Source organism: Photinus pyralis, unplaced genomic scaffold, assembly GCF_008802855.1.
Source record: "Photinus pyralis isolate 1611_PpyrPB1 unplaced genomic scaffold, Ppyr1.3 Ppyr1.4_LG2, whole genome shotgun sequence".
NCBI lineage: Eukaryota > Metazoa > Arthropoda > Insecta > Coleoptera > Lampyridae > Photinus > Photinus pyralis.
In genome coordinates this window covers 19,899,701-19,922,567 of record NW_022170403.1, presented here as the reverse complement: position 1 = coordinate 19,922,567, position 22,867 = coordinate 19,899,701, and the positions used below count along the sequence as shown (strand labels likewise).

The following is a 22,867-nucleotide window of genomic DNA, read 5'->3' as shown; positions in this document are numbered from 1 at the left end:
TGCTCTCGCTATAACTACTGTAGTAGGTACAACAAATTTGCTGTGACTAGCACAGATACCACTCACACACCTGCGTATGCGCGATTCTGCCATTTTATGCCTATGAACAGAGCTGGGCAGTATTCGATTTTGTAAATACTTCTTAGTATTCAAATCCTTTAAAGTATAATTCAAATACTTTGTAATTAAATACTTTTATGGAAGCAGTATTTGTATTTGTAACTCAAATACTTTCACAAATATGCAGTATTCGAATACTTCGCAAAGTATTTGAATACTTAACCTTCCTTTTTTACCAAAAATCGACTACACCAAAATTTCTCGGGAAAACACTTTTTCTTATTAATTTTGGTGCGTAGAATCCAAAACAATTCGTACTTTTTCCATCAGACTTCTCAATCAAAAGTTATGGACTAGAAACCAATTTCAAAAGAAAATTCAAAGGGCTGTAACTTTTGAACTAGTAGCCGAATCTTGGAACTGTTTGAAATTATGATTCTCTGAAAGAAAGTACCTATAGACGGTGCTAACGGTAACCGTCCATTTCCGACCGTTTAAGCTAGGGAAAATGAAATTTGACATTTTCAATTTTTCCATATTTCAGTTATTTTCAGATTTTTCAAAAATATCAAATGCGTTTTTTAGTCACTAAAAGGGACAACAGCCGCCTTTAACCTACACTGTATCTCTCACCGTTACGGAGATCTCAATGGTGAGTCACGAATTTGGATCACCCTGTACATACATACATAAAGTAACTTTTAATTTAGTTACTTAACAAAATGAGTGCGGTTGTTATTGGTTAATGAAGTTAAGTCAATCTACTGAAAAATTTTATCAGTTATACAGTTGTCCAATGATTGACTGAATTCACATTTATATTTCCTTTAAAGGAGTACATAAGGAGTCTAAAAAGCATAATCATAATAATAATAATATATTTTATAGAATAATTAAATTAAAAACATATCTTCATCATGTTTATTAGAATTACCTTTCTTCTCAGCTTGTTCCCTTAAAAATTGCAACCCTGCAGATATCGACTCTACTAAATTTCCTTTGCTATAGCTAGGTTTAGATTTCTTGGCATCACTTGGACCGTAGTAATCGTACGTAGGGGGCGGTGCAAATTCTGCCCGTTTACCTCTAGTATCCTCGTTGGATCTCCTCTCTTCTTTCTCACAAAGTTGACTATCAGATTCTGGACTTTCATCACATTCATTCACAATTGGTTTAGGACGCATTGGAGGTTGCTTCTCTTCTTTATACGTTGATCGATTTTTCTTTGTCGAGAAATATAATTTCTTGTCCGGTTCCACATTTTCTCTAATTTCTGGATCTCGTCTAAAACTGTTCTTATACGAAGATGGAGGTGCAAAATCTTTAGGTCTTTCCCTCCGCTTCTTATCGACCCATTCCTCCTGTGTATATTCGTAATGTTCTTTAACACCTTTCTTCCCTATATCCCATGGACGCACATGATTTTTCCGGGCAGCTTCTTTTTCTTGATCCTTGTTCTCATTCTCTACGGGTTTCTCTGATACTTCACTTTTAGGGGGTTCTTCCGGTTGCACAACTTCCGGTTCTGTAACAACCTTTGTACCATGTGCAAACGTTATTGTGAACTTACCATCTTCTTCTGGTGGTAATCCCATCCTAGCTCGTTTACGATTTCTAGCAGCCTTGGCACGGGCCTTCAATTGTGTTTCTCTTAACTCTCGTAAGTCTTGCGCCTTCTTTTGTTCTTGTTCAGTTTCTTGCCTCAAATTTTTTAATGCTTCCTGCTGTTTGGCTCTTTCTTCCTCGTCCTTTGAAAATCCATAGTAACCAACACCATGAGTTCTTGCCTCTAACAAGTAAGTTTAGACAATTTCAGTCAGTCCCAAACAATTCTTACCATTGAATAAAATATCTTGATAATGTATATCGTCTTTTTTTCTCAATTGGTCCTCTGCTTTTTCCCACTGTTGCCGCAACAACTCCCTTCTCATATCACTCGATAATAACTCATTCGCATTCGAGAGCTTCGGTTCGCCAGATTCGTGTATCTCCACTACAGAGCCACCGGCTTTACTGAGCTGCTCAACTTTATTTTCGTCTTTATTGACGGCGGCTAATAGCTCTGCATCTTTTGACTTCACAAATGCCAAATCCTTTTTCATGCATTTTCTGGTTCTGCCCAAGCAATCTGTGTATTCTACCCTAAAATGTTGAAATTAAACATTTTTATATTGACAAAGGGGGATCATTAGCGTTAAGAAGTTGTTCACTCTTACAAAAAATACAGTATGTGGATGCGTTCTTCGAGTAGATTATCATAATAAATCATTAAGAATTGAGAGTAGAGTAGCTTGTTTGTTATATATATTGCGTCCAAGATAAGGAAGCCATAGTAGATACAGTCAAATTAGGGAAAAGTTGCACAATGAAACAATTATTATGATGCTGTAAAGAAAACCGGAAAATTCCGGTTACTTCTGAAGATATTCCAGAAAAAATTTGCCTTTTTTTGCATGGCCACCTCACTTTTATGTAAATTACATATAACTTATTTAAGATTAGAATATAAAAACCAGGAAAACCAAGATATTTCGAAAACTATCAGAGATAAGTATAAGACATTATCAAAAGTTGAAGGTTTTTGGAGGACCTAAATGATGACAGAAAAATATACAAGGTGTTCCATTTAAAAAAGTGAGATTTTTTAATATGAAGTTCTGCAACTTTGGATCTACCAAAAAAACACCCTGGTATATTTTTAATCTTTCATAGTAGATGTATTTATTTGACTTTTACTTAACCCAGGATAAAAGATATAAAACCTGGAATCAAAATTTAAGTAATAATTTTGACAATATAGACGCTTGCTAATGCCCAATTTTTCTTAAAAATCAAATATCTTTAAAACTACTAGCTTTTCGGATATTAACCATATAATAAAAAAGACGTACAATTACACGTAGAACTCAAAAATGCATTTAAATACAGGGGATTGTATTTTAAAAAATGTACCATTTTGGCGCTCTACTTTGTGGGCGCACCATGTATAATTCCAAATATTTTTAAAATGTGGAGAATATTCAACCATATCATAATACAAAAGCACTCCACCGAAAAATCTTATCTTCAAGGCATTAAGTTACTCCGCGAAATCGTTGACACACCCTGTACATATAAACAAGTAGGTAAAATCTAGAAATGGGAAAGGAACAGTTTTTCGAAACAAATAAAATAATGGAAATTTGTTCAAAAATATGGGTATTTCACAAATAACAAATAAAAAGCATGGTCATGTTTACTACCTACCAGTCCTCTTCTGGATTTTTTGGAGGTTCATATTCATCTGAAAAATGACGTTCTTCATCAGAATCTGGATATTTATCATCCAATTCATCATCTAAATCCGGAGGTAAGTCAGGTATTCGTGACTTTTTATGGAATCGTACCAAATACCTTTGATTGTGTTCAAGTTCTTCATCTGTAAAATTTGTTCGTCTCATGAGTTTTTCGTATAACTTCGCTTTGGCTTCCAGAATACTCCTAAAAGTTAAACTATGTAAACCTTGTATTCGTTAACATAATTCTACCTTGATTTTTTAAGCAAATTTTCATCTTCCTCGCTGATATCGTTAACAGTACGTTGTTCTACACCTTTGTTTTTCACTTCTAACAGTGTTAATTTTTTAGTGGGTGCTGTTTTTGTCTGATTTTCAAGTTTTGTTTTATTCAATTCTTCTTGTTTTCGTAATATTTCAGCTTTTAAACTCAGCAACTAAAAGGGACAAAATTGTAACCTACATTCCAAATCACAAAATGATAAACTTACCGATGATTTACTTATTTCGTATGTACTCATTGTTGATATACAATTGCTAAATACGTTTTAAAAAGGATATTGCAATATACTAATTATTTATAAGATTCTCCATACAATAAATCTTACTCATAAATACAACACAACAACCCAAATCAAAAATAAATAATTTCCTTTACATCAGAACTACTACTAATAGTTCTAATGTTCTGACAGATTGGGTACGTTCAATCGCAGAAAATGTGCGCATTCAATTGCTCGCTTAATTTGAACCTAAACAAATATTATGTGCCCCTCCCTGCTCCCTCAGGGTCAGACCCGCGATTAACACTCCATTTGCAATAAGTTCATCTTTCATTGTAATGGTTATGAGCTAATTTTGTTAATGATGTAACTAAAATTCAGATAAACTGAGAGAATTTAAAAGTTTGATTGGGTAATGAGTTTTAATTATCCAATATAATTTATGCATTCATCTTAAGTGAAAAGTTCAAGCAATTAAGTACACTCTTGACTCATAAGCCTATATACACATAAATTAAGTGAGCCATAGTGGAGAAGCTTGGATTGGGTGCCAGCGCACTGCGGAATCGAGGGCAACGTAGGGGGGGTCTTCGTCGCACCTGAGCCTACCCTAGCAACTGCGCCCTCAGTTGTCAGAACAATTTATTTCGCAGAAATATATTTTAGTATTTGTAATCGTGTAAAATTTCATGCTATTCATTGTACCTATCATATTGCTGTCTGCATCTTTTAAAAGACCATATTCGTCCAAGTTTTTATACAGCAAAGAAAAATACCTCAAACTAGGTTGTTGCTGATCTGCATAACACTGCAAATAGGTTGCAGCAGCTTTGTGGGCATTTTGAAGGGTAGTAAATTTGTATCATATCTTTGTTCTGCACTTGAAAAAGGTATTTTTGCAATAACACTGGCACAAACGTAAACGACACTACTTACAAGCAACTTTTGTTTTTCCAAATCACTCTTCCCAAAAAATGACAATTTTATTTTTAGGAAAAATGTCATACTGAGCCGCCATGTGATATATTAATGTAGAGAAAAAGACGTAATCTCATAATGGCAAAATTCAAAATGGCGTCCATAAGAAAAAATAAGTGTTTCTCGATATCTTGAAAGTTATTAAAACAAGATGCCATATTCAAATTTTCCATAAAAAAATGTATAAAGTATTCCTGTTCTTGAACAATTGGTGCCAGAGGGTTGTTTTTAAAAGTAGGGCAGTATTTTCAAAAGTAGCGTACTTTAAAAAGAGATATGAGAGAATTATATGGTAGGTAAGGATTAAATGTCACAGGGAAGAAATGTGATTTTTTAAATTGTAGGGAACCTATTACAACAGCGTACAAATTGAAATCATAAAAGCAAATTAATGAAAAGTAAAATTTTAATTTGTATGTTGCAATATATACAATACACAATGTATAATCTTTTCCTAGAGCAGTTCTCACGAAAAATGAAAATTTTTCATACAAATTATACAAAACTAAATTCTTATAATCTAACGAATTTCTTCTATTTTTACAACTTATATTTTACAACAGGATGTGAAAATTATTATACAATTAAGAATTTTTTATAATTCTCGTGTTACAAATTTTAACTTGCGCTAAGCAGTCTTGGGTAACATAATTTGTGATGTCTTTCAAACGTATTCTCACGACATAATAAATAAGAAATTGCGCATATAAAATTTACCCACGCACGATCAAGATTCGCAAATTTGCATTATTTTCACGTAGATTTCATTAACTAAGAATATAATCGGACGTCTTAATTAGTCAAATAAATAAGGCGATAACAAAACTTGGTACTACCACTTTCATCGGGAAATTGAAAGACTACGTTCTCGTCTAATGTCGACCGAACCTTGTGGATCTCCAAGTCGAAGATGCGCCGGTATTTTATCGAAAAATGGATGTGCAAGAGCTTCTCGTAGAGTAATCCTCTGCAAAGGTTCATATTCTAGCATTCGTAAGATTAGATTAAACAACTGCATATGGTCGCTTTCTTCGCTTTGTCTATACCTCTACAAATTCAAGTCATTAAAAACACAGTTAAATATTCAGTCTAATGCAGTAAGTACATTGCCCCGTGCCCTCAAGTCACACTTTTCAAGCAAACCAAGAAGCAACCCATTGGTATGCAGGGTGGTACTACTCTCAATCCATTGCTACAAGCGCAATGTATTAAAATGACTTCAGTTTAAAAAAAATCAATGTATGTCTTGAAACCTTGTAACACGCCAAGGAGCTCAATATGGATGTCTCGTGAAGGTGGAATAGATAGATACTGTAATTAATTATATTCAGTAAAATGAAATGAATGTAGGGTAAATTTAATTATTAAATCCATGTTAAACTGCTCATTCAAATTGTTAAAGTCACTAAATATAGAAAGTACCGCAATCCATTGGACTCGTGTGTTAGAGAGAGAACGCATGATTTTTGCCCAAAAATGGCGGAAGTTACCAGTTTCTAGTAACTTTAATGTTAGGGATTGTTCCACCTGTTTGGAGCTATCTGTATATATTTTTATAAAATATGACAGTACTATGAAGTTAGGTTATAAAATATAAAATTTTTTTAAGTTGGCAGCAAATTTGCCCAAAATGATGATTGGGGTACTTTCTATATCTAGTGACTTTACAAATTGTATTACAACCGCGCCATCTAGGTTATACAGAGATTTATTTTGCATGTCCAAGCGTGTATCTCTTTTATTATTGGAGATAGAAAAAGAGGCAAAAATACTCTACTTTCAAATTCTAATAAAGTTACATATTCTAAAAAACAAGTGATATAAAAACAAAAGAACATCAGAAAACAAGTTAATTTTTTTTAATAGAATGGTTACTTTTTTCTGTAATATTCTTAAAGAACTTGAAATTCTCTTTACAATGATATCAAATATGTTATAATTACCTTAGAAATTAAACCTACAGTAATGTGTATAGAACCAATCGCAGTAGCTGTGGAAGTTTAAACAAAAACGTAACATTTACAACAGGGAGCAAAGAAAACAAATGAAAAGTAGTTACAGGAATAATTATTATAACTTAAGACAAATTTAAATGCATTGCATCATTACATTACACTGCTAACATTTTTTCATCATGTCGAAAACGACACAACGAATAAAATATTATTATTATTATCATTTGTGTAATTATTATTTTGTTGCATTGCAGTTCTTATAAGTTATATTGTTCACTAACTAATTTTGTGACAAGATATGTTAACTGAAAACCTCTTTTTGTTTTTGTTTAAATTTCCACAGTTACTGCGGTTGGTTATAAACACATTACTGCAGCTTTAATTTCTAAGGTAACATATTTGATATCATTGTAAAGAGAATTTCAAGCTCTAAGAATATTACAGAAAAAAGTAACCGTTCTATTTAAAAAGATAATTTGAGCTAAGGTGACCAGACGTACTCTTTTTAAGAGTAATGTTCTCTTTTCTGACCTATTGTTCGGTGTACTCTTACTTTTTAATTAAATGGAAAAAATGTTCTCTATTTCGCAAAAGGGAAACAACAACCAACGCTTTGGTTCGCCTTTACTAAAATTAAATTAAATAAAAAATAACACAGTCATTTGCCTCGTAAGAGTCGTAACTCGTCCTTGCGCACCGAATGCACGTTCAGCACTTTACGGGGGAATTCGGTGACCCTACGCTACCAGTTAGCTGTTTAGCCGTTAAGTGAGCTATGACGTCCCTGAAACGTGAATTTTCATATTGCACTGCACTTGCTTCTGTAATTTTATGGTAGAAACTTCGCTGTCTTAACTTAAAAAAGTAAATTTACTTTGTGTTTACTTTATGCCTTGCGATATGCGTACGTGGTATATGCATTTTTTTTATTTTTAGTAATTTTGAAGGTGTATTTTCAGTAGCGGTGAGTGTAATTACTCTTCTATCACCATTTGAAGAGCCTGAGAACTAACCCTACGTCACACCCAATCGATTATTGCAACACCTGTTCGTTGTACTCTTTTAATATCTAATATTTCTGGTCACTTTCTGATGGTTTTTTGTTTTTATATCATTTGTTTTTTTAAATATCTAGCACTGCAAAAGTTGTGTATAGCCCCAAGTGCATATTGTGGCAACTATGAATCACCAATCTTACAAAAGTACACCTTTTCACTAAATGGTTGATTATTCTATTATTGTATGACCCAGATGGATTCATTAATGGGAAGTACAAAACTTCAAGGGGTATATGATGAAGATATTCGATCATTTTATACTTCAACAATTTCAAATTAAGTGTACATCATAACACCATACCAATTTTTTCCAATATGATACCAAAAGTCAATTGGATTGAATCATTTTAAGATCGACATTAAAGTCAATGTGCTTACTGCATAAGTCCAATTGCAATAGTACTCACCATTAGAGGTTTACAATTATTTCGAACGTATCGACCTGCCGAACTTTTCTCATCCCAATCTAATTTGCCTCGGTGAAAATATTTTGTCTTAGTTTTTCTTGCCATTCTAAAAAAAAATCGTACAATTTCTATTTTACGTGATAATAATCCCACCGTATGGGTATTTCGCCAAGAATCCTTTGCATCATAGCCAAATGTTCTCGGTTGTCGTGCGTTTGAAATAATGTTACGCCGAGATATAATTCAAATAAAATGCAGCCAATTGACCATACGTCACATGGCTGCGACCAACCTAATTCTAAAATCGGTACACAATTACACAACTATCGCAATTAAAATCGAACTTGCCTAATATCACTTCAGGTGCACGATAATGCCTTGTTGATACAATAGTACTATGGTGTTCGTGATCAAATGTTGCACTACCAAAATCAATTAGCCTAACATCAGTTCGCTTCACTCTCTTCACCTCACGCAACTAAAAAGTATACATAGAAGACAACATTATTAAATTTGGATACGTACTCTCTTATTACTATAAACATTCGTTGTTTCAAAATCGGCATCTACAAATAAGATGTTTTCAGGCTTTAGATCTGTGTGAGTTAAGTTATTCTCGTGCAGAAATTTCACAGAAAAACACAATTGGTATCCAATATGTCTTACTTGTTCTAACGGATATGGATGGTAGTTGTTGTCTTTCTGCAAAAACACCCATTTTAAATGAAAATATCGCATCATTATCTGGTACTTACTAGAAAATCGAAAACACTAAGGCCCAACATTTGAAATGCAATACACATATGTCCATGGTAGTCAAACCAATCCAACATGCGCACACAAAGGCTGAAAGTTAAAAAAAAATAAATACATTGTTTTCAAATATATTGATTTTTTACATAAATTTGTAAACATATAAAGGATTGACAACATCCTTTAGTAGTTTCTAAGGTAATTGTTAAATAATAAAAGGTTTTCTTGTGATAACAAGCTAATATAACACCAAAATAAATGGCTTGTCTGTTATAGTTTACCCCCCCCCCCCCCAAACACTTTAATGAGAGGAAAAAAGCTGTTAATAATTAGATTAATTTTTTTTTAGTAATCTTTGAAGTGGATTTAAGTAAGAAAAGCAGTTTTTCGCTGTCTGTGGGTACAAATCACACATACTAACAAACATATTATACAAGACAATGAAGGGATATTGTTTAACCAAGTGAATTGACTTTCACTTTATTATTGCGTATGATACAAAATATGTGCTATTTTATAGCAAAAGCCATTAAACAATATTAATCGTTTTTAAGAATCGAAAAAGAAGATTTGTCTAGAAATGACCAAGACAGCGAAAACACTTTCATTGCACATCTAATATCGCTTATGGTAAATAAATAAGACACAAGACAAATGTTATTAGACTGCAGATTCCCTTGTTTTTACATCATCTACGCTTGCAATTAAAAGATTTTTCTTAGTTCGCGCGCACGTCGTCAATTCTGTTTTTGGGGAATATTGGAATGCCAATGTATTCACAAAATACAAAAAAATCATTTTAAACCACAATAAATAAAAGAATTATGTGATTATGTTAGACCAGGAGTCGGCAACCTGCGGCTCTTTTGATATAAAATTGCGGCTCTCCATATTTATCTAAAGAAATTAGTTCATTTGTTCGAAATTCACCTTTTTAATTAATCTTATTTGTTTGCGAAATCAAAAGTAGGTACACTTGCAGAAAATAATTATCTAATTTGTGACACTTGTTTACTTTCTGGTATTCTTTTGTTTTTTTTTTATTATAGCAGCCTACTCCTATGTATAAACACGTAATTAATTAATGAGTAGGTACATTTATGAAAAATATTGAATAACATAAAAACTGTGGGGGTTAAGCACAGGGCACCCCTTATAAACATTGAAGAGAACACAAAAGACAATCGAATAGCGAAATAAAATAGTGGTAGTTCCATTTGAAAAAGAATAGTTATAGCACTTTGAACAAATGGTATTGAAACGAGTAAAAATATGCAGGATGTTCTATTTAAAAAGATCAGTTATTTATTGACATCGTAAAAATGGGACACCCTGTACATTCAAAAATAATCTCTGTAGATCCGCAACCACCAATATTTTTTACCAGGTATCAGCTATGTAGGAAAAACTGACGCAGTGTTGTAGGACCCTGTATATAGCCAAATACTATAATATTGAATCAAAAATTTTTTGTGGCTCTTTAAAAACTGGGAAATTTTGTAAATTGTAATTTTTGGCTCTTCCGTTTCAATAGGTTGCCGACCCCTGTGTTAGACTGATCAATGTACTTAACAAATATAGGTTTTTGAGACAGAGTTGTGCGTTATTTAAAAAATAAAAAAGATTTTTTTGTTATTTTATTATCATTGTTTTGCTACATTAGCCGATAAAAATTCGATATGCGGTATTCTGCGCCAAAACTTGTATAACCCAAAAATGCGATCCCTAGAAAAAGTAAGCAACTTATTTCTAATCTTATTCGTTATTATTTTGAACGAAAAAGGGATAATGGTGGTCCAATTCTATCATCTTCATTTCACAGAGTTGCATTGCAGATGCATTAAATATTAGCCTGTGAACAGTGATTTCTATTGCATAAATTTCTAAACAGGGCAAATCACTAGAGAGTGCTAAAAAAACAAAGCTATATAAGAAACCCGTTAGCGATGTTGACGGTTTCACACAAGCAGCAATTTGGAACTCCATATGCGACATGATCTAACACGTTAAAACATACGTTGAATGGGCGCTTATGTCAACTGTGCAAAGATTATTTAAAATAAATTAATATTTGTGTAGATATATCTTTACAAGAAAAAGAAAGGTAGAGGGTCTTCAAACTCCCCCAAGAACACCTCCAATTTTCAGAGTCGGTAAAATATCTAGGAATCACACTTGACAAACAACTGAATTGAGTAAACATATCTAGCTCAAAGCCGAACAAGCAAATAAGGCTTTCTGACAAAATCGCCGCGCCTAATTCGTAAGGTAAATACCGGAGTAGTATAGACCAACTTAAGACCCTCTGCAGAGGCACCTGCACCTCTAAATAGCATTATGCGGGTCACTCTGTAATTGGGCGCATGCCTGTTGAGGGCCCAAAACAAGAGAGGGATAATAATAATTAGAAGATTTTGGGGACCATCCCTGAAGACTGTCTTGTGGCTGTACCTAAGGGGAAACAACTTTGAATTTTTTGTGTACACCCCTTAGAATTAATTTGAATTAATGTGAATTAATTTCAATTAGCGGGAATTAATTTGAATTAACCTGAATTAAATTGAATTAATGTGAGTTAACGTGAATTAATTTGAATTAACGTGAATTAATTTGAATTAACGTGAATTAATTTTAATTAACGTGAATTAATTTGAATTAACATGAATTAATTTGAATTATTATGAATTGACCCGAACTAATTTGCATTTCTATATCACTTCCAAGAAACAACTTTCGTAATTATGAACCGTTTTTTGACCAAACTTTATAACTCATAAATATCTCGTACAAAGTTGTGAATTTACACCCTTTGAAACAAAATGGCGGCCACTTTTATATTAGCGTCGAGTTTTATACGAGACGGTTATGCTGTCTTCCAATCGTCCGATCGCTCGATGGTTTCATATCCATCGATTTAAAAGAGAACAGTCTGGACCGATTATGATAAAATTTTACAGGTGCATTCCGTATCAAATTTGAAGATAGGAGTTCGTAAACGCAAAGTAGGCCAAAAAATAAGGAAGGCCCTTTTGACATCTCCGTTATTTATCAACCGAATTACATGAAATTTTGTATGTAGACTACACGAAGTTATTGTGCACACAAGACAGACAGCAATACAAAATTATGAACTATCTCGAGGATCGTTAATGCAATCCTAGATGCAGTCGATCTCTCAATGTAAAGAAATGTCCTCAATGTTATTTGGTCCAAAGTTGCGACTCTATCGTAGTTCATGGGATCTCAATGTGTTTCCCTCTCAGAAATTGTATAGATTAGTTTGAATTTACATGAATTATTTTGAATTAACGTGAATTAATTTGAATTAAAGTGAATTAATTTGAATTAACGTATATTAATGTGAACTAATTTGAATTAACGTGAATTAACTTGAATTACCGTGTATTAATTTGAATTAACGTGAATTAATTTGAATTAACGTGAATTAATTTGAATTAACGTGAATTAATTTCAATTAACGTATATTAATTTGAATTAACGTATATTAATGTGAACTAATTTGAATTAACGTTAATTAACTTGAATTACCGTGTATTAATTTGAATTAACGTGAATTAGTTTGAATTAATTTGAATTTGAATTTTTGGTGCACACCAAAAATGGTACTTGTTTCTCCCTAGGGCTGTACACTGCTATGAAAAATGAATGAAAAATAAGGGGCTGTTGAATAGCAGGGGTACTGAGGTGGGCCATTCTCGAATGCTGGGCGAGGCGATTAAGCAATTTTGCATATCCTAGAAGGGCGATCGGACTCGCTCACATTTGGAAAAACTTTTTGATGAAGACGTGGCATATTCATCTTAACGGATCTAAAATAACGGAAGGAACAAGCACTGGTATTTACTTCAAAGAAGTGAACTTCCATATCACCCAACCATTAGGCAAACTTCCTACTGTATTCCAATCAGAGTTGGTTGAACTAACGCTCAGTGCAAGAAAAGTTACATAAAGAACAAAACTATCAGAATCTCCAGCGACAGCGGCACACTTGATCACTGTAAAATTACCTCTAGGTTGGTTTCCAAATGTCACCATGCACTAGAGTTGTGGTTCACAAAGTTGACTGGACGCTGACCCATCTAACAAAAATTTCCAATCTTTAAAGAAGAAAAAAGTGATAATAATGACCATAAACTGAAGCAAAGTTTACTTCTTTGCCCACCCAAAACATGGCCGCCTACAGTCCATCGGCGTAAGGTTAAAGCAGCAACCGTAGGTACATATTGTAAATACAATATTGTACGTAAACAAATAGATTATGCACAACTCTTCTGCGCGATACGACAAATGAACCAATACATTACAAATCTATGCATACCTTTTCTGTTCATTATAATATTTTAACAATAAGTACAATGGGGGCATGCCACTGGCAAATACATACAAACAGCTAATGGAATAAACAAAACATAAACACAGTTTTGAGCACCAAGAATATGGCCGGCACACAAAAATTTGCTTCAACGCGCAGCATTGCTCTTGATAGGATATTATGCGTCCCCTTTCTTCTATAGTGTCAGTTTAAGGTATGGGGTAAGTAAAATAACATTGCAGTCACTTCTCGACTTCAGCTGTGAAGCATTGCGGGCAATGTTATTATGAAAAACCAATTAAAATATCTACGTACGTATTCTTTTCCATTAATTGCATGATGCTATATGAACATACTTACGTGATGACGTCATAATACATAGATACCGTGCGCTCAAACTGAGGAAAATCCTATATTAATTTATCTACCCTTATACATACAGGGAAACCTTAAAACACCTATTTAATCTTCACTCATAAAAGATTTTTGTATTTTACTGAGGAAATTTGGGTTGTTAAGGTAATGAAAATCTGTTGCCTAGCAATTAAGACGAGAAAAACTGCCAACTAATAAAAATGGGCCAACAAAGAGCTGATATCACCCCCACTGATCGCAGCACAGGTCTAAACTTACATTAGAAGGAAGAGTACAGAACACTCTTAAAAGTAGAGATTAATTTTCAAAGTGTGTAATGTATTTAAGGTGTAAATATGAATGTAATAATGAAAGTAATTTTTCCTAAAACCAACCGCTTATATGGCAACTGTCCAACCTGGGATAGATACAATTAAGTTAATGATTCAGATGAAGTTAGTCACAAAGTCATTTAAATAAGCATCCCTTGGTTATAACAAAAAATTGCGTTCACACTCATTATTATTAGAATTCAATATTTTTGATAAATAATGTAAATAGCTCGAATTCTAAAAATTCCGCTTTCTCACGCGTAGGTCGTTGAATATGATTGAAATGTTTATTTATAGATTAGTGGCGCATATTTTTAAACATAATTCATTTAAAAAAAGCATGCAAATCGTTTGTTTGTAATGGTTCAAAGACGTTTTGGGCAATAATCCTTCCCTTTTGTGTAATGTAGGTAGGTAATTAAAAATTGACCTCTAAAAAAAAGCTTGAGATGCTTGTTGGCAAACAAAAGATAAACAATAACATATTTGTCTGGTGTACAATAAATCTTTTTATAAAATAAAATGTTAAGCTAACATTACATTTGTCAATTTATTCACGAATTAATTCATGAAGAAATTGTATAATGAATTTCTTCACGAAAATAGAAATGTGTTCTATTTTTCATCAATTTGACTGCGAAGTTCAGTGCTACCAACCAACTTATAATTTTCTAGAACAGGAAGAGTGAGGTTATTTTCCGCTGTTTAAAAGCTGATTTGACAAACACTTTAAAACATCCTCAACTTACTGCAGCAGATATTTTTACATGTAACATTTTTGTGATTGGGATGGCACTACTGTTCCAATGACAAATATATCCAACAACTTCACCAAATTCCTAGCAGGCCTGTGTGGCATAGTGGCGTGGAAGTGCAACATTTGTAAATGTATAGTGGGTTGGGTTGGCTGAAACCCCACCCACTTAAAAATAAAAGTCCAAATAATAAAATAAAAATTCTTCACGTGCAAAACCAAACCCCTGTCGCGAAGAAATTGACAAATGTAATGGTAGCTTTAAGAATCTAGGCTTGGGATAACTATCAATATGGCAATTGTTCCATTACCCACCGTTTGAAAAAAATACTTACAATGTGCTGTCAGGATCACGTTCACCAATTTTTTCCAAAACGTGTATTTCAAGTTTAGCAGCTTCTCTATACTTCTCGACGTTCTTAATGATTTTCAGTGCCATGTTGTGATCCCTTAAAAGAAAATATTACCGAAAACTATTACCGCCGTATATGAAACTTACATTTCAACATCTTTTACTTTTACGACTTTACCAAAAGTACCCTCTCCGAGAGTGCCGAGAATTTTATCTGGAAAGCAATAACGAAACTAATTAAAATTTCCGTAATGGCAAAGGTGCTTGGTGAGAAACGTAAAAATTGAGCGGTATTGCGGGTGCTTGCTTACTTCAAACCAAACAAAGTAAAATTAAAAAGAAAACCGCTTCTCAGTAAGCACAAAATTAGATAAACCTAACTTGAGTCTAATTACTTTTAGCATGCAAAACATTTGTGACGGTTTAATAATTTTCTGATAATGATATTAAACCAACAAAAAACTTAATTACTGACTGTGTCACTTTCATTGCAAGGACTTGCTTGGTATTTAGTTAAAAAATAAAAAACAAAAAGAAAATATTCGTCCTGACAATGAAAGGTACAGAATTTAGATATTGGGCTCGAAGCCCCGCTGCAAGAAGAATTATTGTTTTATAAATTATTGGAGGGGATTGTTTTTGGGATACTTGAGAGAGTTTGACTTATCCAAACTGCTAAGTGTAACAAAGTGTGGTATTCACGAACATCGGTCTTGAAGAATGTCTCCCGATCGGTAAATGAGATGGCCCTCTTCGTCGTCTTCCACGGAAGGTGCACGCGAGCTCTGCAATCACGCATCATCCCGAAACAGCACAGGTACAGGTGCGGCATGGTAGATAACAGGTAGCCATGGTATAGTGGTCCAGCACGTCACCAATAGTAGCAGGTCAGGGTAGTCCGAGATCACAATGGCGCCAATACAATGGAGTTGTGGCCCAATAAGCAGACAGAGGAAAGGGCAAACGGATTGCCAAATCAACAACGAGCCTCTTTAACGGTACAGAAAATGCACCAGAACATAGTAACAGATGAAGGTATATGTGGGGGTAGGAACGTGATTGGGGGTCACGTACCAGGGCATTTTTCTGCTACTTTTACCATTTTTATTTTTGATATACCTTCCACTGTTTCTGTGCACTTAAACAAAAGCAATTACCTAACGTTAATAATTAGTTAATTCACATAATGTGCTGAGGCACCAAAAACGTTATTACTACATTACAGACTAAACCATGACGATCATTTAAACTTTGCAGCCCTTTTGTTACTACACATTACGTAGCCAGCAAAGGTTTAAATCTTGTCATGATTTATATTAGTCAGATACTTTAATGATATAGATCAACACGCCGCACCTATGTTCGTTTTCAATATACATTGCATAGGCGAACGGAATAGCTTATCATCAGTGACAGAATGGAATCAATTTTAATACTAAAGCAAACGTCTAATTTCAAAATAACATTAAATTTGTACAGTTAAAATATTGACTACATTTTATCACCATCACTTTATTTTATGCGATTTTGATTTGATTTACTTTGTTTTCCCTTATCTGCACAGTTGAATCACAAGAAGTCAACTGAAAAAGGTCCACTTGAATTTACTCTGCGCAACTGTGGACTTAAACAAAACAAAATCATAAACCATAAACATTAAATAAAATACGAATAAATGATCAAAGTCACACTTGATCTATACACAAAAAAAAGTAAATTAGTATTTACACATAAAACTTGACAATGTCAAACCAATTATTTTTGTATCTGTTGCATTAATGCATTGGTAAAAATGTTTGAAATCTTAATTTAGATACATATGTGTAAACTATCCAGAGTCAAAATACTAGAAAAGCAGAGTGATCCTACGGCGTCATTAAATTTGACCCATTGCTATATAGGTAAACTGGGCAAAGTTTGAAATGAATTGGCCCAAGCGTTTGGCATTTATCGTTTTCACAGACGAACACCATCGAAAGCTTCCATTGTTTGATCTGCCGCTTAATAAACATTTTTTGTTTTTTACGTTCCAGATCAGTATTTTTTTTAGACACGCTTTAAGAAAAAATGACCTTTTTAACAAATTTGTAAACCATGCACAAAGGACTATAAAAATAAATAGATAGTTATAGAGTGCCGATTAATACTAAACACAAGAGTGGCCAATTACATAATTTGAAAAACAATAGAAACAAGGGAATTCCAATTAACGTAAGGAAAAGTAGATTCACTATTTGTCCAACCAGGCACAACTGAAAATATTTAACTTGAAACAAGGGCCCGTATGAATAAAAGTAAGCAAATGCTTATACTTGCAAAATTCAAAGTAAATACTCGTAAGTGCTCCTTCGCACTGGGCGACTTAGCAGCGCTTCTAAGCAGAAGGACAGGACGCAGTGCAGCGCTGCTAAACCATGCTAAACAGACCAGTATGAAGGGGCAGTTACGAGTATTTACTTTGCATTTTGCAAGTATAAGCATTTGCTTACTTTTATCCATACGGGCCATTATTTCTAAATGTGCGCTTATGAAGAAGCTTTCAGAAAAATATTGGCATTTGTTTTTTATACAGGGAAAACAAAAGTTTGTGTCATAGCATAACAAAGACATGTCAAAAACTCAGTTGCACTGTATAATTGAATAATTATCTATTATAACGTTTTGCTCTAGAAATTTTAAAGCCTATGATCCGAAAGTTATAGACATTAAAAGATAAAGGGAATTTTTTTATACATATGGTTGTGTATTGTACTTAAAAAAACATGTCAATGCATAAAATAGGTGGCTACAGGCAACCGATATTACACGCGACAAATAAAAGTTGTTTTTAAAATTCGTTCTCTCTTCAAAAATTAAAGCTCTGGCATTCCCGAAACCCATTTTAACACTTTTCACGACGTTTTCCGTTCTGAAAAAAAAAACAAGCGCAAAATAAAGTTCGTGGTGACGTTACAAAAAATATTTCAAATCACTGATATGACTTTTATTACGTTGTCTATAGCCATGTACCATTCATCGATATGGTTTTTTGTGCACTTTCACCTTAAAAAAATAAATAGTGCACTTTTACGCTCCTTACAACATGTCTGTCTGTCTGAATCACAAAGGCTCCGGAACTACACCACTTACAGAATTTTTTTTAAAGTATACATTGGCCATTAGTAAAATTTCCTGTATACAGGGTGGACCATTACTTCGTGGGTGGAAGAATGTGTGTTTATTAACGCATATGTTTAAAATTCATTATCAGGACATGTTGAAGAACTCTTTCAGGCTACAACCTTTCACATTGGTTGTAGCGTTAATAAACCCAGAATCTTCCACCCACGCACTAATGGTTCACTCTGTATAAAAAAAATTTGCAAGGTATCTAGTAAACCGTGTATTTGTAATTTGTGTGGTAAATATGAAGCAATGTAGTGAATGTTGAGTCAATGTAATTACTTCCAAGTAAATGTACAGGCTGGTTTAATTAGTGGATCACCATTGGGGGTCTCCGTAACGGATCATAGATACAGTGTAGGTTAAAAGATGGCAGAGTTGCCCCTTTTTGTGACTAAAAAAACGCATTTGAAATTTTTGAAAAATCTTTGAAAATAACTGAGATATCAAAGAAATAACTGAAAATGGTCAAATTTCGTTTTCATTTTCCCTAGCTTAAACGATCGGAAATGGACGGTTCCCAATAGGACCTTCTAAGGAAACTCTCTTTGGAGAATCTAAATCTGTTATTAGAATTTCGCACTTCTTATGGGCGCCATATTGGATTTTAACGGAATGAGATCGAGGACAAAAAACAAAAATAATGACGTTTCACATTCTAAACTTTTACATAAATTTACAAAAAAAATCAATCGTTTCACAAGAAAACATCCACAGGTATCTAGATACTGCTCAATCAACATGGCTATGCATTCATATGAATTTCTTCCTCTATCTCATTATGTAAAAATCCAATATGGTGCCCATAAGAAGGTAGCAGCCGGTAGGTTCTACATGTAGCATGTTATGGAAATTTTGAAAAATTCAGACTCTCCGAAAAAATGTGCTAACAGGAACCGCCCATTTCCGACCGGTTAAGCTAAGAAAAATAAAAACAAAATTTGACATTTTCAGTGATATCTATTTTCAGATTTTTTAAAAATTTCAAATGTGTTTTTTTTAGTCATAAAAGGAGCCAACTTTGACTCTATTTAAACTATACTGTATCTCTCAACCAGAGATCCCAATGGTGAGCCACGACTTGGATCCACCCTGTACTGAGTTTTTCTAAGCACGAGCAGCTTAGAAGTCATCAATCCTTGTAGAATTAAAACACAGAACAGGGATATGAATTGTAAAATTAAAGAGTGGATAATTTCATTTCTCTTCGACTTAGGATTAATACACTACAAGGTGTTCTGAAACAAATGATCGCAGTTTGCATGTTCTCATTAAAATCACTTCCGCTTGATTTGAGACCCTAAACAATTTTTTAAGTGACTTTGATCTTTTTCCCTATCATGTTGTTGAGCAGAATTGAGACCTCAAACAAGATTAAACAGAGCAAATTCAAACATGTAGGTAGGGAGTATAAAAAATACTTTCGACAATGCGATCGAGAAATGCACTTACACAATGTTCAAGAGATGGTGAAACGATGAATCATTGTTAAGACGAAAGCGACACTCATGTTAGTGTGACGAAACCGGGTAATGCAACACACGGCCTGTACTTACAGCCGGTGCCAATCTTGACTGATATTTCTGTGCAATACTCGACGTCACGCTCGGAATTGGCTGTATTCCGCCGGCGGCACCAGTTCGATTGTAAACCTCGTCTAATACGGAATATTTCATAATCAAACTTTGTATCTCTTTTCGTTTTTCCTCTCTTTCGGATACCGTAGGAGTCGGAGTCGTTTCGTCATCCTTATCTCCATTAGCGTTACGTGATGGCGCAAGGGTCGTTTTGTGACAGGATGTGGAGGACGAGGGAGCATCATCGATGGAGGGTATTTCTACTGGACAAAGTTTTAAGTTAAGATTAGTCGAAGTTCTCCTTTCAGAAACTTCACTTTTTCCCGTCCGTTGCGGTTTGGACGACCGACGGGGTCTTAATTCGGAATGGTTTGATCTATGTCGAACTCTGTAGGCGGAATCGCGATCCAGGTAAGTGTAGGAAGGTTCGGGGTAATTGTTGTTTAGACGATATTGAGATAATTTACTATCACCTTTGTACGGAGTTTTGTCTCGACTAATATGTCCAACATAGGGATAAGCTTTCTCTGATAGCAAGACATTCCCGGTTGTGGCACTTTTGGTTAGAGTTCTTCCGATTGACGGTTCTATGGTTCGCTCTGGATCCTTTATTTTACCATAAATTCTGTCTAGAAAGCGCGAGTATTTATCGTCGGGAATTTTAGTGCGGGTGGTCGAGGCGAAGTTATTTGATTTGGTATTTGGCAATGATAAGGCGGTATTGTTACTAGTAATTCGTTCCGTTGTTGCCGATGGTCCTCGGACTTTAGTGGCGAGTCTTTGCAACAGGCTCGAACACGAGTCCGTCAGCATTTGGGTAACGCTCGTTGTTGAAGATCGCGCGTAACGATTTCGTCGAGACGCAGTTGGAGTTGTGGATGATGACGAGGTGTCCGCGCCGGATCCAGAAATTCTTCTAGCAGACGCGCGTTGTTGTTGCTTCCACGCCGATTGGCGGCGGTGCTCATCGTCGTCGTACGCAGCGCGTAAACGCGAATACGAAGATAACGCTGAAGAAGCGAACATTGCATTCTTTCGATCGCACTTCGCGACAACGGTGACCTTCCTCACTAACGCAAAAACGATACGCTCTAGGATTAATCTAATACTGAAGGTATAATAAAAGAAGCCCCTGCCAAATACCGCCAAACTAAAAATATCAAACTGTAACAGCTCAGGCGCTGCTGTATACGATGTCGATCGTGCTTAAACGCAACTATTACGTAAAAAGCTTAAGGTAAGCGAAGAAAGGGAAAAAGTAAGGCAAATCTATTTCGATATCTTGAACGTAAGTCGACAAAATAAAAATAAAAATGGTGGGCGAATTGATATTTTATAGACATATAGTAGACATAAACAAAAAGTGTCAACTGACCTTAAGCAATAAAAGAAAGTACTTTTTTATGCGCGATAACAACGCGGAAGCGTTGTACGATCGGTGCTTTTGTCCATTTTTCGACATCTGATCATTTGTTTGCGCGCAACACTATAAATCATGCACGAAACGAAATACAATTGAATTAAACTTCGCCGTTTTGTTTTCTGATAGTATGCAGATAAAAATTAACATCCTATGAACTTAATATTAGATTGCCGCCCGCTATTTATAGAACGTGTCATCACGTGCGCGCCACTTAATTCATATTTATTTACTTGATTCGGTTCTAGAAGCACATAATACAACAAATAAAAAAGAGACACACAAACAGTAAAGCGATTAGTACTTAAAGCGGGCAAATTTTTTTCCGCATGCATGGAGCACCTTCTCCGAGGTGGGCTTTTCACGCTTCAAATCCGTTTTCCAGGTGCCCCACAAAGTTGGCGATTCGCTAACAATTGGCCACCAATTCGAATTGATTATGGTTATCGAAGGTTGTGGTTTTGGCTTTGAAATCGGAAGTGCCTGCATGAAAATCCTGGCAGCGGCTTCGCGTTCGATTATTGGCCATGTGGCGGTCATGTTTTGATATCTTCTATGACCATTTAATTAAACGCCCGTTCGATGAAGAGACAAAACCGTACTAACCTTACTTGCTCTAAATTTTAAAAATAGAACTGACCAATACAAAAATAAACAATGCCACCCCTTCGCATAAATACTCGTCTCTAAAAATGCTCGAAATGACTTATAAAGAAACATTTTTATGGACACCACTGAGTGTAAGTTAGGTGAGAAAGTGCCAACAGACGCGCACGCATACTCACATGCAGTTCTCTATTAATAAAACACCAATCGAGTAGTGTCCCAATTAAATCGAATGCACATTATGGAATATTTTGAGACTATTTTTAACAATTTATTGTTTAAGGGTTAATTTTCAAAATGTAAAACTAATATGAACTTGCTGTTCAACGGTTTGCCTATTCAACTCAAACAGTGCCACTGTATTTTACAGAACATTCTGACAATCTGATCTGATACTAAAATTATTTCGAAAATATTTTTGACCAATAGAATCGATTTCTGATTCACAGTATAATCCATTTTAGAATTAAAGGATGCAATATCTTGGTACCCTTTTAGTATAACCAAGGTGCAATTATTGCTTAACTTAACAAACCAAAGATGATAGGATCTAGTCGAATGTTAAGTACCTAAAGTACTAATAAGCCCCATCAAAACTCAAAATATTCAAATTTCTTTTCTCTTTATGTATTTGTAACTTCTAATTTTTTATTGAAATGAAGTCTCGTCGTAATTACGAGAGGTGGCGTGACTCAAGAAGTTTTGCAGGATTACAGAAGACATATGCATCTATTGTATACATTTGACATGTATATTCGACATATTTAATTATTATATATTATTAAATCTAAGTATTGTTGTCAGTATGGGACTAGGTAAAATTAGCATCTAAGTAGTTCCAAACACATGAGAAGCGCCCTTATGAACTTGGCACCTAACGAGCGTTAATGGTATTAAAATGAATGCATTTCAACTGTGGTTTTTACTTTGTGGCACACTTTTTTGATTTTAGTAAGTGTATTTTTTAATTTTAAAAACATTCCTCGGC

At 34.4% G+C, this 22,867-nt stretch overlaps 2 protein-coding genes across 4 annotated transcripts; both read right to left on the bottom strand.

Annotated features, from left to right (window-relative positions):
* Nucleotides 1-921: 921 nt before the first annotated feature.
* Nucleotides 922-3,962, bottom strand: LOC116164734 (coiled-coil domain-containing protein 174). Its single transcript, XM_031478950.1, has 6 exons — nucleotides 3,827-3,962; nucleotides 3,588-3,772; nucleotides 3,307-3,540; nucleotides 1,898-2,202; nucleotides 1,631-1,849; nucleotides 922-1,585 (listed from the first exon to the last, which is right to left on the bottom strand). The coding sequence occupies exons 1-6, from the start codon at nucleotides 3,854-3,856 to the stop codon at nucleotides 954-956; spliced, it is 1,605 nt and encodes a 534-aa protein (XP_031334810.1). The 5' UTR covers nucleotides 3,857-3,962; the 3' UTR covers nucleotides 922-953.
* A 1,349-nt stretch (nucleotides 3,963-5,311) lies between these two features.
* LOC116163777 (dual specificity protein kinase CLK2-like) lies at nucleotides 5,312-21,188 on the bottom strand. Of its 3 annotated transcripts, none has more exons than XM_031477893.1 (11): nucleotides 20,171-21,188; nucleotides 19,833-20,116; nucleotides 15,821-15,899; nucleotides 15,262-15,328; nucleotides 15,098-15,211; nucleotides 8,992-9,082; nucleotides 8,762-8,938; nucleotides 8,585-8,714; nucleotides 8,390-8,534; nucleotides 8,237-8,342; nucleotides 5,312-5,864 (listed from the first exon to the last, which is right to left on the bottom strand). In XM_031477893.1, exons 1-11 carry the CDS (start codon nucleotides 20,877-20,879, stop codon nucleotides 5,658-5,660), a joined length of 2,109 nt encoding a protein of 702 aa, XP_031333753.1. In that variant the 5' UTR covers nucleotides 20,880-21,188; the 3' UTR covers nucleotides 5,312-5,657. The 3 variants fall into 3 exon arrangements, with proteins under 3 accessions (XP_031333753.1, XP_031333754.1, XP_031333752.1); XM_031477894.1 differs by having other exon boundaries at nucleotides 19,833-20,113; nucleotides 20,171-21,187; XM_031477892.1 differs by having other exon boundaries at nucleotides 19,833-21,188.
* Nucleotides 21,189-22,867: the final 1,679 nt, after the last annotated feature.